The sequence below is a fragment of the Rhipicephalus microplus genome, chromosome 2, assembly GCF_043290135.1.
Source record: "Rhipicephalus microplus isolate Deutch F79 chromosome 2, USDA_Rmic, whole genome shotgun sequence".
Taxonomy (NCBI): domain Eukaryota; kingdom Metazoa; phylum Arthropoda; class Arachnida; order Ixodida; family Ixodidae; genus Rhipicephalus; species Rhipicephalus microplus.
The window spans coordinates 245,608,080-245,620,694 of NC_134701.1; the positions used below are offsets into that span (position 1 = coordinate 245,608,080).

The window sequence follows — 12,615 nt, forward strand, 5'->3', positions numbered from 1 at the left end:
AATAAATAAAAAAAAAGTGCTCGCGATCTTTGCTAACTTTCAAGCTTTCAAGTACATCAGCAGAAAAAGATGGTTTCTACCATCCTGGCTCTCTGTATGGTCGCGAACGAGAAAAAAAGGTAGTTCAAGAGATAAAGGTCGACAAAGCAATCTCACTCTACGAAAGCAAATCGCGGCGTAGGTGTAAAATTCAGGCGTTGGGGCCTAAGGCGTAAAAAGAAAACAGCGACCAAGGAGCAAGTGTATCAGGTGCCATTGTACCAAGTTGATACACATAAATTATATTTGGCGGTGTCAACTTACGTGCATCAATAGCCACGAAAGTACCATACCAATTGTTTTTTTGTGCCAGTCAATGTAATTGGATCTTTATAAGTCTGTGTATGACATTTAAAAAAAAACATCAGTAACGTGTTTTTCATATTCATAATGTCACGCCGTCTGTCGTCCTGCAAAATACCTTGCATGCACGCGACAGAAATAATGCACTCAAAAAACGCTGACGCAAATAAATGACGAAAAAAAAAAACGTGGAGACATTATTTTATCAATGCAGTTAGCAGAAGTGACGCAAAGAATTATTTTTACAGCATACATCGTGGTTCCCGAATTTCTTACACCTGGGCCAAGTTGCGCAATATGTTGTAACATTGCCAGGACACGGTAAAACTTTTAGAGATACAAGGGAAACATCAAAAGAAGTCACACCAAATGGTCCTGGCAGTTATTTGCAACATTGCTAAAATGCATGAAGAACTTGAGTTGAGAAAGAATAAATGCTAGCTGACCTGTTGAAAGCACCGTGTATCCAATACTCACACAAACTTTCACGCTCGAGGTTTTATGGGGTGTAATTTAAGAGAGTTGCAATTACACTTACAGCTGCCAAACGTCAAGGGGCATGACTGTCGGTCCATCGGAAAGCTCTGAAGCTGCATGGGACACCTGGCCTTAATCGTGAGCCTGCGAAAAATTGAAAAAAATTAAAATAAAAACGAGTTGTGGAATTGGTAAGCCCTGGGACAGCTCTATGCATATACTTTTTTTTTTGTGGGAGCGTGACCATCATGATAGTTCGATTAGGTACGACGATAAAATGCTCTATACTTCGCCTGAAGCGGCAAACAGTTCTTTGCTAAACTAGTGAATGACGAATTCTTCCGATCTGGTCTCATTGGTGAGAATTTTTGCCTCGCCAAGGGAGCGACGAAGTAGTCATAGCGTCACCTCCTTCCATTCACGAAGCGAAACAAATAAATAACACATAAAAAAGATAAAGTTGCCTGCGATTATCTGCATACATTTGATCACTCCATCAATGTCGCTGACGCACTCACTCACTCAGTGCCTCATTAACACAAACACTCACTCACTCACTCAGTGCCTCATTAACACAAACACACTCACTCAGTCATGAACTAACTCAGTGCCTCCTTATCACAAACAATCACTTGCTGAGTCATGCACTAACTCACTCAGTGCCTCATTAACACAAGCACCCACTTACTCACTCACTTAGTGCCTCATTGATCCAAACACCCACTCCCTCAGTCATGCACTAACTCACTCACTGCCTCATCAACACACTCCCTCTCTCGCTTCCTCCCTCTCTCCCTCATTTCCTCCCTCACTCACTAACTTAGTGCCTCATTAACACAAACTCCCACTGACGCAGTCATGCACTAACTCGCTCGGTGCCTCCTTAACACACACTCACTCAGTCATGCACTAACTCGCCCAGTGCCTCATTAACACACTCACTCACTTTGTGCCTCATTAACTCAAACACCCACTCACTCAGTCATACACTAACTCACTCCCTGCCTCATCAACACAGTCTCCCCCCTCACTCAGTGTCTCATTAACTCAAACACCCGCTCACTCAATCGCTCACTCACTCCGTGCCTCATTAACACAAACACCCACTCATTCACTCATGCACTAACTCACTCAGTGCCTCCTTAACACAAACACTCACTCATTCATGCACTAACTTACTCAGTGCCTCATTAACACAAACACTCACTTACTCACTCACTTAGTGCCTCATTAACCCAAACACCCACTCACTCATGCACTAACTCATTCACTGCCTCATCAACACTCTCCCTCCCTCCCTCCGTCCCTCCCTCACTCACTAACTTAGTGCCTCATTAACACAAACACTCACTCAATCAGTCATGCACTCACTCAGTGCCTCATTAACATCCCTCCATTCCTCCCTCCCTCCTTCACTCACTTAGTGCCTCATTAACACAAACTCACACTCACTCAGTCAAGCACTAACTCACTCAGCGCCTCCTTAACACAAACACAATCTCACTTAGTGTCTCAATAACACAAACACCCACTCACTCAGTCATGCACTAACACACTTAGTGCCTCCTTAACACAAGCACTCACTCGCTCAGTGCCTCAATAACACACTCACTCGCTCAGTGCCTCAATAACACACTCACTCGCTCAGTGCCTCAATAACACACTCACTCACTCAGTGTCCCATTAAAACAAACTCCCACTTACTCACTCAGTGTCCCATTAAAACAAACTCCCACTCACTCACTCAGTGTCCCATTAAAACAAACTCCCACTCACTCACTCAGTGTCCCATTAAAACAAACTCCCACTCACTCACTCAGTGTCCCATTAAAACAAACTCCCACTCACTCACTCAGTGTCCCATTAAAACAAACTCCCACTCACTCACTCAGTGTCCCATTAAAACAAACACCCACTCACTCAGTCATGCACTGACTCACTCAGTGTCCCATTAAAACAAACACCCACTCAGTCATGCACTGACTCACTCAGTGCCTCATTAACACAAACACTCACTTACTCACTTACTTAGGGCCTCATTAACACAAACACTCACTTACTCACTTACTTAGGGCCTCATTAACCCAAACACCCACTCACTCAGTCATGCAGTAGCTCACTCAGCGCCTCCTTAACACACACACGCACACACGCACACGCACACACGCACACGCACACACGCACACGCACACGCACACGCACACACACACACACACACACACACACACACACACACACACACACACACACACACACACACACACACACACACACACACACACACACACGACTCAGTCCAAACAAGTAGAGTACTTTGCGTATTTTCGGTACAGTAGGCGTGTACCAGGTTACCAGCTCCCGTTTTACAGGCAAAACAAGAATAAAAAAGAGCCATAAGTGAACTCGTTTTTGTTAGAGAAAGTATCAAAATATATATAAACGTGCCATGTGGGCGGAAATGAGATTACTTATTTCAATGCTTCTGTTCACTATCGGCGGAGTATCAGTGTAAAACTAAATAAGGATATGTATAATAATTGTGCGGGTATTCTGTCCCGAAACCACGATATGATTAACAGAGACTACATGATGGAGTGCTCCAAAAGTTTTGACCATATGGTGTTCTTTAACGTGTCCCTGTATCTAGCTGCATGGGCCTCAAGCCCTTCGCATATATAAAAGCCACACCAAATGTCTATGGTATTCACGTGCCCCTCAAAAGCACAGAAACTAAGCAATATAACACAATATTGGCTCAAGTTCTGTACTTCACACCTTCCATGTTGATGAGAGCGTAGCGATCTAACCTGCTTGTGTATCATAGATCACGCTCCTTCTGAGAATTCATACCCCCAAAATTATAAATTTTATGAAAGTAAAGTGAACGCTATAGCTCGTGAACTGAATAACAGGCTAGAAAGGTGGGCTATAGTTCGCTGAACGAATCGTGCACTGAGGGCTTTTTGACGACGTATATCATGCACAGGCAGTTTTCCAACGGGCGCGAACGCGTTAATTAATTCAATTAGCCGTTTCGTTCACGCCTCGAAAACATTGCTAAAGCATTTGAAACATTCTCGCTTGTGAATGAATGTGATAAACGACGCTTTCCGTTGTTCGTATTCATTTATGAATGTGCGCTGCTCCAAAAAATTGAGTTATAGTTCAAGAAGAGAGGTTAAGAGGGGATAAAAAAAACTGTGCATACAGACGCCCTATTCATTAAAGAAAAAAGGAGTAGAAATGGATTGGATCTATGGCATACTATACCGATCGTAGTTGTAGAAAACAAGCGAATAATTGAAGCACATAGCTATCAATAAAAAAAAAAAATTGAAACAACCTATTTCTTTAGGTGTGCTGGTTGGTTGTACATGACAATGAGAAGAGCCACGCAAGATTTATCACAGACAGCCAAACAATGATGCACACGTCACAGGCGCTGATGTGTTGCCCCTACATTGTGCGTATAGTTGTTTGTCCGTGTTTCTTAAATGTTGCGCCGTTCTCAAAATCAAAGAACTGCGTCCAACAATCATTTCGGCTCTACGTTAATTACTTAGTCTTGCAGATGCATTCCTTCATTTTGAAGGCAATGGTGTAGTTTTTGATTGTTTACACTTTCATAAATAATCGCACTTGCTCACTGGGGCGATATCAGAGAATGTCGCTCATTAGGCAATTCATTGAGAGGAAAGGTATGACCAAATAAAATTTTAGTAAAACTTAAGTCACGTTATTATTTACACCACTATAATAGAATATCTGATAAGAGAGCAAAATAAAAGGTGGACTGGACAAACCTTCACCATTATCTAGTTTTCGGTGCACGCAACTTTCTTTATGGTGTAGCGTAGTTATTTCGTGCAGTTCCTGATCATGCACTGACCAAATGCGAAAAATGACTGTTGGTGCAATCGCCGTTCTTCGTATAAGGATAAAAACTATCATAATCACTACCAAATGCTCCATCATCATCATCGTCATCATCATCATCCTCCTCCTAATTAAATTATTACCTTTGACGGAGAATAAGATGAAGAAAATTTTGATGATCGCAACGCATGGCTTGCGCCTTCAAATCATCCTCGTGAAATGCATAAGGAACACTGTTAACTTTTCTTTCAGGATACGAAACAACTATGTAGACACCAGAACACAGCAAAAAGTAAATAAGTTTTGGAATGACACAACGAAAAAAAAAACCTTATCTCTCTTAGCGGATTAGCTCACGCCTAAATAAAGGAGTATACCTTCGCTACAAATTTACCTTTTCTTTTTAAATTCAAGACTCGTAAGACGAGTCAACTTTAAAGGACACTGAATAAAGAAAGATTCTGGAGCCTACCGACTTCGAGGGAGTGTCTATGAGAACATATTCAAGGTTCTCGTCTCCTGGGCTTTGTTTTATCTTGTTTTTATATTGGCTGCTATTGTCAGCTTGGCGCACATGTGCAAGCTGAGAATGAGCTCATTTTCTCGGAACAGCGTTTTCACACTATGAATATTTTCCGGCTCAATAGGCTTTTATGGAAGCCAACATTATCTGCTCAGTGAAAAAAATACATAGGAAGACAGCCATGTTTATTGTGTTGTATTCCATGCAAGCAATACGATGACACTGTCGGTGTATGAAAAAAAAAAAAAAACTGATCATGGAGCTGAACAAGAACTCACCAGCTTCTTTAATTAGTGAGATAATGATACTCGCATTCGTTTAGGACTTTGCTTGTCCAATCTTCTAATATTCATGAAAGCCTTGCGAGGATCAAATTTGATTTACTTCACCGAAGTTATTATTGAGCAACATGTTATTCCTGGAATACATTGTAACGAATTTCGCTTTTGTTCAATGTGGGGTAGGTTGTAGACTTCATCATAAGTCATACATGTAAGACAGCATCTTGTATGACCATTTTGTTCTGCGCTCCATTAAAGGGAAGCTTCATACGACTAGTAAAGTCTGGTTCCCTTATCTCACCATTTTAATGACGGCGGGAAGACAATAGTAAAATAAATGCATCGTAGAAAGGTTATTACCAGGGTGCACAAGAATGTTCTCATTATACAGTTACCCTTCAGTATTCTTACGATATGAAGTAATAAGTTATCGGTTTGAGTGGCCTCGATGCACTTGTTTTCATAATAATACTGACATGCTGGCTGTGACATGGGCCTGAGCAATAAGTACGATTCGTTTGAAGGACCCCTCACCTCTCCACGTTTGAAGACGAGCGAGTGGTTTTTCCCTCGCCTTTGCTACTCTTCCTACAGGAGATACAAAGTCGCCCAAGCTTCTGTGCTTCTAAGATGTCTCCTTTTAGGGGCGAAGCTCCTGTTTAGAAAAAGTTTATTCTTTCATAGGACGAAACAAACCTAAGAGACAAGCGTCTGTATAACAGGTACAATAACAAACAAAAGACAAAGCACAACATACACTACACATTTAAACTAAAGTGTCCAAGTCCGTAGCTCCTTATGGCGTGGCTTGTGCGTTCCTCGTAGTACGTAACCACTAGTGGCACATACCCGAAATAGCGGTCCTTACGCTTTTGACCTCCAAAGTGGTTCCGGTGAGAGATTTATTCTGTGCGTTGTTGAACAATAAAAGATAGTGCTCAATGCACATGTTAATGGCTGCTAAGGGGGAATGAGAGACAGGAGCATTCGGCCTTTAGGTAACGCGCACGCTGCGATCCCCATTAGCAGCTATTGGCATGTACATTGAGCACGATCTGACAAGAAAGGGTTGCTACGTTATACTCGCTGGGTGTAACCTCCTTGGTTTTAGAAAGGTTTAGCGAGCGTTGGGCCGCATAGCCATGAATACAGTGAACTAGTATATACCATGAACTCGAGGTGGTTAAAGGTGGGAAGTAAACCCGAAGCGCAAGCCGTAAGAAAGTGTGCATGTGCCACCTCCCGTTTAGTCCTTGAAATGTCCGCTGGATGGCGGTGCTTCTATATGGAGAATATATGATGAAAAGATTCGAGATGGTAGTACTTGGAATGCTGAATAGATGGACGAACGGACACACAGACAGATGCATGGATGGACGCATGAACGGACGCAGGCGCGGATGCATGAACGAACGCACGCACGGACGGGTGGATGGACGCATGGATGGTTACACAGACGTACGCAGGAACGGACGGAAGCAAAAACGAATGAACGGACGAATGCTTCGCCCCACTCCCCATCATTCAATCCGTGGATATGCTGCCATTTTTTTTGTTGGGTTTTAGCGTTCCAAAACCACCATGTGAGCTTGGGCGACAACGTAGTGGAGGGCTCCGGAAATTTCGACTACCTGGCGTTCTTTAACGTGCACACAAATCTGAGCACATGGGCCTACAGCATTTTCGCCTCCATCAAACATGCAGCCGCTGCAGGCGGGTTTCGATCTCGCGACCTTCTAAGATATCTCCTCCTAACCACAAATTTTTTTAAAAGCACGTGTATAATGTCTGCACTAAGCGTTGAGTCGACGCCTTCTCAATTTTATCAATGCCAGCCAGATGCGCCTGATACAGCCGTTTACCACCATCTACACTAGCCCTTTCCAGCTCTCGCCCATCGCTTAGCCTTCACGCGCGCTCTGTGGTCAAGGGGGAGAGAAACCCTCGTGCAGTGCCTCCCGATCAAAAAACTTTACGAAGCAATTTTCGTTCAGTTTTGTACAGATCCGTGGGGCAGCGTCTTGCATTCCTCGGGTTCGCAATACTGGCGGCCACGCTGGCTCTGTAAAAGATACGGTGTTTTAAGCAGGCGTATGTAGACCATTCTAGAATATGGACACTATAGACGTCTCAGGACTCGCTCTTCATGCGGCATGAAGTGAGCAAGAAAGGCGGCAAATGCCAGAGGAAAATAACGCACTCGTATTTTTTTAGATGCGAAGCTTCTTATAATCGAGCTCATTCCGGTGTGTGGCGTGACGGTCCTTACAGCACGTCCACGTCCCCTCCTCCTCTCTCTCCCCTTGTACGCTTACCCTTTTTCACCTCGCAGCGCCGAAAGCGTCTGCTAGACAACGCTCTCTTCTGCTAGCCAACGCTCTGCTGGCCAACGCTCTCTGACAGCTCTGTGAATCACGTGCGACAGTGATCGCGAAACCGCAGATTGCTTACTTTACCCTCACAATTGTTTGTCATCGCGCGGGAACCAATGAAGAATTACACTGAGCAGCTTTGCTGTAAAAAAATTGCCCCATATCTGCATGTTAATCTGCGAATTTCGTCGAAAGGCGATAGTATTGCGTGTGAAGAGAGTGAACAAAACGTTTATTTGATTTCTGCGCAAAAAAAATTGGTGAATGGAATTTCGAAGACGCTACGTTAGAGTGCCTCGAGCCCATCAAGTCACGTCTGACGCGAGACATGAGCGCCATCTGGCAGTTTCCTTGGAAAACGAAGCGCGGGGCTCTGAGACGGGCGTGCGCGCCCGTTTCAGAGACGATAAGGTGTGGAATGCAAGGCGACGGGTAGGTGCCACCACCGTCTCGTCTTAGCAAAGTGCTGGACACACTCGCTTTTTTGTGGAATCTTTGCATGGTCAGCCCAGCGTGATAAGCGCTACGGTCCTCAAAATTGCTTATGTATGCCTTTTCTAGTGAAAGACACGCATGCATATTATATACTTGTTGATATGATGCCCCAGACATGTGCAATAATTGTTTTTTTTAATTTACAATTGCACAAGTATAAACGCTATAGCTTGAGAAACACTGGTGGGTGCTGGCGATGGGGTCGGCCATTTCAAGTACTACCCGGTACTTGAAAGAGTCGACAAAAGCAGACAAATGTACAGAAAGACAGACAGACAGACAGACAGACAGACCAGAATTTTCGATTTTGCGTCGAACGTCCCCAAAAAAAGACTATCGTCTTTAAAAGATACGATTAAAGGAATAACCTCTAATACAAACAAAGCAGACCACCTTCCACTATGATAGCACACACATCACGTACCATTCGGAGCTCATGAACATCAAACGCCAACGCCAATCGTTAGATGGGCTAAACACTACGGGTTATGACACTCCGCACATTTTAGCCATGTTTTTTCACGCTGTTTTGTAACTATCAGAAACCAGCTGCAGTAAATATTGTTGCAGAACAAAGGGAAAGACTGAAGTGTGGTCTCCTGAATTCTACACATCGCTACTTATACATCAGTCAACTCTAACAGTTACGGACTGCTGAGTTCGAATATTTATTAGATGTCATCGTTGAAAAATACTTTTCTTACTACGCAGGGACTTATTTTTTAGCAGGATGGTGGTAGCTGCATCGGGATGATAACTTCTGTGCAGAGAAAATAATCAATCTTCCCCAACCTGTAGACCACAGGGTAACGTCTAAAGTAAGCAAAGGAAAAGAGAAATCTCAGCAAGTGGCTTCATTCTGTGCGTCTCTTGGAGAGTAAATCATGGCCAGGCGGTTCCACCTTCACGACCGACTGATCCATCGAAATTCGCGCAGCAAGCGTGACTAGAATGCCGACTCAACAGCTACCGTTTTTCTCCCACCGACATCTTCCCGAAGGTAAGAGCGAAGAAATAAATAAAATATAAGGGCCTGGTCTCACGAACTTTTCTCGAGAGTGAAAATAGTTTTCCTTTGTGCTCTGTCTCCAAGCAGGCGTAAAATGCTATTCGAACGTCAGAAGGCAAAGACAGTGATGAGAGGGAAACGAATGAGAGAGAGAGAAAAAGGGAGATGAAAAAGTTCTGCGACTTTAGATAGGAACTAGGCCCTCGTCTTATAGCGTGGTGACTTTCTGTAGCGTCAGCCGTGTGCGAAGGACACAGAAAACCTAGCTGTTTTTAAGGGGTCACTATTGTCAACTCAATTTTACACGATAATTTTATACAATGCTTTTTCGTATACGCTGGAGCTCGAGAACTCAGACCCATGAGTCGAGTAAGTGTGGCACAACTAACTACACATTTACAAACACACAACGAGCACAAGTAACAAAAGTTAACAGAACAACAAACGACAGCTTAACTTGGAGGAATTCTTTCACATTTGTCCCCAGCCTTGAAAAAAATTAGTGTTTGTGATGTAAGAGCTAAGAATGGCGTAGTACGATGCGGAATCATCTGTGTGGGCAGTTGCACTGCTAAATAAACTTGGATACTGGAACTAAACTAAGCCTGACATAACTCCAAATATTACAGCAAAAGTAGAATAACGCGTCGTTTTTCTTGTGATTTCAAAACTTTGTATTCTTTTCTCTATAGGCTTAAAAGGAATCCGGTGCATTGTCGCATTGCGCGTGAAATAGCAAGAGCCCGTATATACGACTCCCCACGAATAAGCAAGTCGCAGCCTTACATGACAGTAGCGGAAGTCCTGTGGTAACCTAAGCGCACCAGTAGAATGAACACTGCAATAAATATTACTACTATATAGGGGCAGCAATTACCAAACGCACTAGCTACTTCGTTGACGCAACACAGTCGGCCTAATTATTTAACTAGCGACGCCGCTTCATAATAACGAATTTGCGCCAGCTATACAAAGAAAATGAACACACGCGCTCACATGCATAGCTAACACACACATGCATGCTAACATGCATGCTAACATGCATGCTAACAATGTCACATGCATAACTAACACAGACGAGTGACGTCTTCTACTGTTGTGGAGATGTTTGCAATTCTATCTGCACTACGCTTTATAGCATCCGCAAAAGAAGCACTAAATGGGTCATTTTTAGCGATTCGCAGGCCGCTCCAACGTCACTGCACAGTGATAAAAAACTCTTTCTAAACGCTCTCCTGTTATATGAGACCTAAAAGAACACGCAAAAGCACGAAAAATGAACTACGTGATCGCATTACAAAATGATTCCAGGTCACTTAAGCATTTCAAGAAACAATGCAGCAGATGCCGTGGCAAATAGGGCCCACAATAACGAAGGGAGAATTGTTCTGCCAATTTCACACACTGAAGTGTGTCTGCTGCTCAGACAGATAACCTGTAGCGTCACCAAAGGGAAGTGGCTCGATGAAAAGTCTAAAAGTTCAGACTTACATTTAATAGACCCTTGCACAAAACTAAACATTCCATCAGAGTTAAAAGAAAACAGAAGATTTGAAACATTGGTCCACCGCCTACGGCTTGGTACAGCATTTACACGACACTTCCTACACAGGATAAAACGTGCGCCTAGTAAAGAGTATTCCTGCGGCCACCCTGATGAAGATTTACACCACCTACTTCTCGAGTGCCCGAGATATAAGCCACAAAGTAAAGTATTACGAGCAAGTTTGGAACTTTTAGATAGAAGGCCTCTCACAGTGACAAAATACTGAGTATATGGCCAACTGCAGGTCTCTAGAGAAAAAGCGCTTGTCGCCATCGAGAAGTTTCTTGAAGAATTGAATATTTTATGGAAATATTGACCTGCCGTATGCGATGTCGCCTTCATGCAAAAGAAAATGTGCAATATTTAGATAGTGTGTTTCATATGTGTAATCATTTGCCTCAGTATGAAGGGACCTTGTGTTTGGAAATTGTGTACATATGTATCTATTAGGCGTATATGAACTGTCATGTGATGTGAACTGACCTTGTGTGTGGAACATAAGAACCTATTAGCCGTATTTGAACAAACCTCTGACGTTTCGCTATTGGATACTTTCACGTTGTATGTTGTACAGTCTCGTATTTTGTGCCCTTATTGTTTATGTTACGGCATATTTTGCCTACTAAGTGAAAAAGAGTAGCCAGTGCCAGCATAATGCCACCAACGTCTCCTATTTCATCATATAAAAAATAACGCCCGTACAGGTCTACTGTGAACGGGGCTTGGCCTTCTATACACTCTGTTGCTTTACCTCATGGAGTAGAGGACGTCTCCATTTCGGAATATGCGCAGCAGTTTGTTCGGCTGAGTAATGGTGTGCAGGTAGGAGCCCTTGCCATTGTGGAAGTAGGTGTCGGGCTTCCAGATGCGTTCCAGCATCTTGATGTGCAGGCTGATCGGGTTAATGGTGCCATTGAACTTGAGCCTCTGATCGGTCCAGCGCTGCCGGAAGTAGCAGTCCATCGAGTACTCCTGCTCCGAGAAGAAAAAGAACGCGAAACGAAAGCTTCAGTGAAGCCCTCCTTCGCGGCTTTACTCTTTATACTTGCCTACATTTAGTTTACGGAAACTTATGTGGCACAGATGTGCCTTCAGATCATGAATCAGGTTGATTTCAGTTGTGAAACAGTTTTTTTATTTGCATAAAACTTTCTTTTTTTATTTTGTGAAGTTTCACTATAGAAATAGCGGGAAGAAGTTACTGAATGCACTTTGTACATTACTATAGCGCTTATCATCACCATGATCATCAGAATCATCTTGGCAATTTCGAGTGTAAGTGGGTACCACTTGTTTGCGCACGCATGAATCAAAATTTTGATTGTGACCAAGAGGTACAACGTAGCGTACAAACTGCACCATCTTAACGAAGCAAATCTATGATTGCTCAAACACAGGTATCGTCCAAGTTTTCTGTACACCACTTACTGAAATCACGTGACTTTACAAGCTTTTACAGACAATAATAGTCTTAACTACAGTGAACTTGGATGTTCTGATATGCCATTTGGGTTGCGATATTGTTAACCGTGAACGCAACTGTAGCTGTAAAGCTGTATTCTTCCAAGATTATTTATATTTTTATTGCTTGAAAAAGCCGGGAAGAGGTCGGCATACTTACCAGACGCCGGAATCTAGTTCAATAAATCAATAAATGAGAAGAGGGCTTCGGAGTTGCGAAGTGCTTATTATTT

General features: G+C 43.1%; 1 protein-coding gene across 1 annotated transcript in view; it reads right to left on the reverse strand.

Moving 5' to 3' along the window:
- The window catches only part of LOC119169316 (gamma-aminobutyric acid receptor subunit alpha-2), a 99,564-nt gene that overhangs the window by 23,648 nt on the left and 63,301 nt on the right, over positions 1–12,615 (reverse strand). Inside the window, exons 5-6 of the mRNA XM_075878421.1 lie at positions 11,673–11,893; positions 881–963 (exon numbers count right to left, since the gene is read on the reverse strand). Of these exons, the coding sequence (XP_075734536.1) occupies positions 881–963; positions 11,673–11,893 (304 nt within the window). The remainder of the gene's footprint in view (positions 1–880; positions 964–11,672; positions 11,894–12,615) is intronic.